General features: G+C 37.2%; 1 protein-coding gene across 1 annotated transcript in view; it reads left to right on the top strand.

Annotated features, from left to right (window-relative positions):
* Window positions 1–2,265: 2,265 nt before the first annotated feature.
* klhdc4 (kelch domain containing 4) overlaps window positions 2,266–3,308 on the top strand; it is a 19,630-nt gene continuing 18,587 nt past the window's right edge. The window contains exons 1-2 of the mRNA XM_032523227.1: window positions 2,266–2,713; window positions 3,080–3,171. Coding sequence (XP_032379118.1) covers window positions 2,615–2,713; window positions 3,080–3,171 — 191 coding nt within the window. The 5' untranslated portion in view covers window positions 2,266–2,614. The remainder of the gene's footprint in view (window positions 2,714–3,079; window positions 3,172–3,308) is intronic.

Genomic DNA, 3,308 nt, shown 5'->3' with positions numbered 1-3,308 from the left:
ATATATATATCTTTAAAAATAGCTTCTTTACACAAAGCAGACATCATTACTCAATTTCTGGGTGTCGCTTTAGCTGGACATTTTATCTCTTTGGGTGTCAGGCACTAAAATATCTCTCAACCTCTCATCATCAAAGGAGATTAACGTATTGCACCCTGAAGTTGCTGTGCTATTGCAATGCTGTGGTTCAAGTCATCTGTAAAGGTTCTGAATGACTGGGTCCAAAGGAACACACAAGTGCCTTTTTCTGGTTAGGATATGTCCTGTCATCCACCAAAGAGTGCTTACATCTTTTTGCTGCATCTCCACGGTGTTGAATCCATCTCTGAGAAAAAGAGGTTACTCAACTTTCAGCATCAATGCTTAATATTATATCTGAAATTTGACAAATGTTATTGTTGCAACTTTAGTTAACAGGATGGATCCCTGCAGCTGTGGGCATGCAGGGCTTGTCAGAGTGGGGGGGTTAGTGACAAACAAATGCCATATCATAAGACCATAAGACACTTTCCTGCTCATTAACACTTGTCTCTTTGTGACATTCCACACACACTGAAGATAAACGGACACGTGTTTTCAAACACGCAATGCACATGGGAACATGGGAACACAGAGTGTGTAAATACACATACTACCCCTCAGTACTAATCATGAACATCATCATCATCACCATCATTATCATCATCGGGAATCAGATCTCAGATTTTTAATTGTCTGGTTTAATGTGTTTTGTACGTCTATGAAAAGTATCATTTGCGCAGTGATGTAATGTTACAAAGTACAAATACTTTGATAATGTACTTATGTAGAAATTCACGTATCTGTACTTCACGTCATTATTTTATATTTCTGGAAACTTTCACTTTTACTACACTACATTTCCTAAATTAAATGTATACTTTCACTCCGATACATTTCCCCTTAGCATCGTGGTTACTCGTCACTTCAAAATCAGAAGGAAGTTGTTAGTTAGTTGTTTGGAGAACGGGGTGGTGACAAAGATGGTGTAACACACCTGGCCTTATTTGAAAGATATTTTTTTCGTATGTTGGAGTTAAAGATTCTTCTTTACAAAAAACTGAAAGTTCTGTTTTTCTCTTTGCTGAGGTCAGCTATCTAAAAAATATGCAGTGTTTGGTCCTTTAACTTAAGGGAATTGTGCCTGGAAAGTCCTGGAAAAGACTTTGAATTTGATGTTTAAGAAGGTGTGGAAACCCTGACCCTTCATTATAAGGAAGCCGCAAAGTTGATAATCTAAGTTTTTAACTTTTACTTTTAACAATCAAGCACAGTTAGTATCAGAAAATTACTTTTTATACTTAAGTACAGTAAATATCAGTTACAACATTAACTCAAGTAGGCATACTATTCTAAAAGCTGACTTTAACTTCTACCAAAGTCATTTTTTTCTTCTTTATACAAGACTGCATCCGTGTAAGTGTGTGCAAATCTCTTAAGCGGGAATGCCTAAGGATGCAAAAATGATTTTCAGTGTAAACTGACAATACAGTTGTATCGTTTGTATGTATAATATCGTCAGCTGCACTCCCTGCTACAGTTGTTTCTGAACTGCAGAACTGAAGGGTTAATGCCGCGGGAGCAAGCAATATACTATGACGCATAGCTTTGCTTTACAAAGTATAACAGGCCCAAGTGAAAAACTGCCCCAGAGAAAACTGTTCGTGTTCCAATTACTTACTTTGTAATGTGGGTCAACGGGGGTCAACAGTTTTGTTTGTGTGTTGGAGCCCCCTAGTGTGTTAATCTGTCCCTGCAGACATGTACGCATACTTATTAACATTAATGTGTAAAAGCTATATGTGTATATTTTGTGTTATAAGGTGAAACTATGGGCTGAAATATGTGCCAACAGTAACTGTATTTGAATGATTTATATTTGAATTTGAATAGCTAAACTTGAATAATTGCATTTAAAACTGAATTTGAATCACATAATTTGAAACTGTATTGTTTAATTTGAATCATTGCATTGAAAAACGGAATCTGAACAGTACCCGGATGTCTGTCACAGTAACTTGAAATTGAATTTTGTAAACTGAATTTGAATTGCGAGAACTGAATGTGAAGATATTTAAAGAGTTGAATTCAAATTCAATTCCAAACTATAGTATTCAGATTCAGTTTTTCAATGCAAGGATTCAAATTAAACAATACATATTTAAATTATGTGATTCAAATCCAGTTTTTCAATGCAATTGTTCAGGTTTAGCAATTCAAATTCAAATATAAATGATTCAAATTCAGTTTCTGTTGGCACATATTTCAGCCCATATGAAACATTTCAACATCTTCTGCTTGCTCCCTGTGTTTTCTGGCCACTATTTGTTCAGAATAATATTCAACCACGAAGCAAGCTAACAGTGTGGAGATCCGTTGAGTTAACGTGCGCTCAGCGTCCTCCGGGCCGCTAGAGGGCGCTGTGGCGCTCTGACGCTGTACTCACGTCAAGTTTGTTGCAGGAAGTAAATCTCAATGGGTGTCGCTACCCGATGTGCATGCGAGTTTGTTTGGGTTTCCATGTGACACCGACTTGGTTCAAATTAACAGATAACCCTAACCCCTCCGGATTTTTAACCGTTTGTGCACAGCAGTCATGGTAAAAAAGGGCAAGAAAGAAAAGAAGGTAAAGGGAGCGGAGAAGACAGCTGCCAAAATGGAGAAAAAAGTTTCAAAGAGGTCCAAACGAGAGGAGGTAACACTTTAACCCGGGTTAACGCTGTATCATATAACGACCATAGACTGTATGTATCTTTTCCCTTTATATATGTCGATGCATATCACACAGAAATAGCACAACGTTATAGCACAATAACTTTGTAGCTCTGTACAAATTAAATTGGTCTACGTTTACTGCAAAGGGTAACTAACATAACTCCCAAACTTAATTAGTGCAAGGTAACAACAAAACTGTCTATAATTAACAATATTACTAATATTAATATTAGGCTACCCATATCACTGGGACACAAACAATTCGCTTAATGTTTGAAAGCCTTTTGGTTCCTTCCTTCTTTCCTTCTTTCCTTCCTTCCTTCCTTCCTTCCTTGTCTGTCTCCAGGAGGATCTGGAGGCTCTGATTGCTGAGTTTCAGAATCTGGATGCAAAGAAGACCCAAGTTGTAGAGACAACATGTCCACCTCCCTCACCAAGGTGAAAGACTGCATCCCTTTCTTCAACTTAATAATAATAATAATGTATCCTTAATTAGTCCCACAAGGGGAAATTACAATTTACACTCTGTTGTTATTACACACACATACTCAGTACCTATACATGCACTAAATGGA

Source organism: Etheostoma spectabile, chromosome 8, assembly GCF_008692095.1.
Source record: "Etheostoma spectabile isolate EspeVRDwgs_2016 chromosome 8, UIUC_Espe_1.0, whole genome shotgun sequence".
NCBI lineage: Eukaryota > Metazoa > Chordata > Actinopteri > Perciformes > Percidae > Etheostoma > Etheostoma spectabile.
This window is presented reverse-complemented; position numbering and strand designations above follow the sequence as displayed.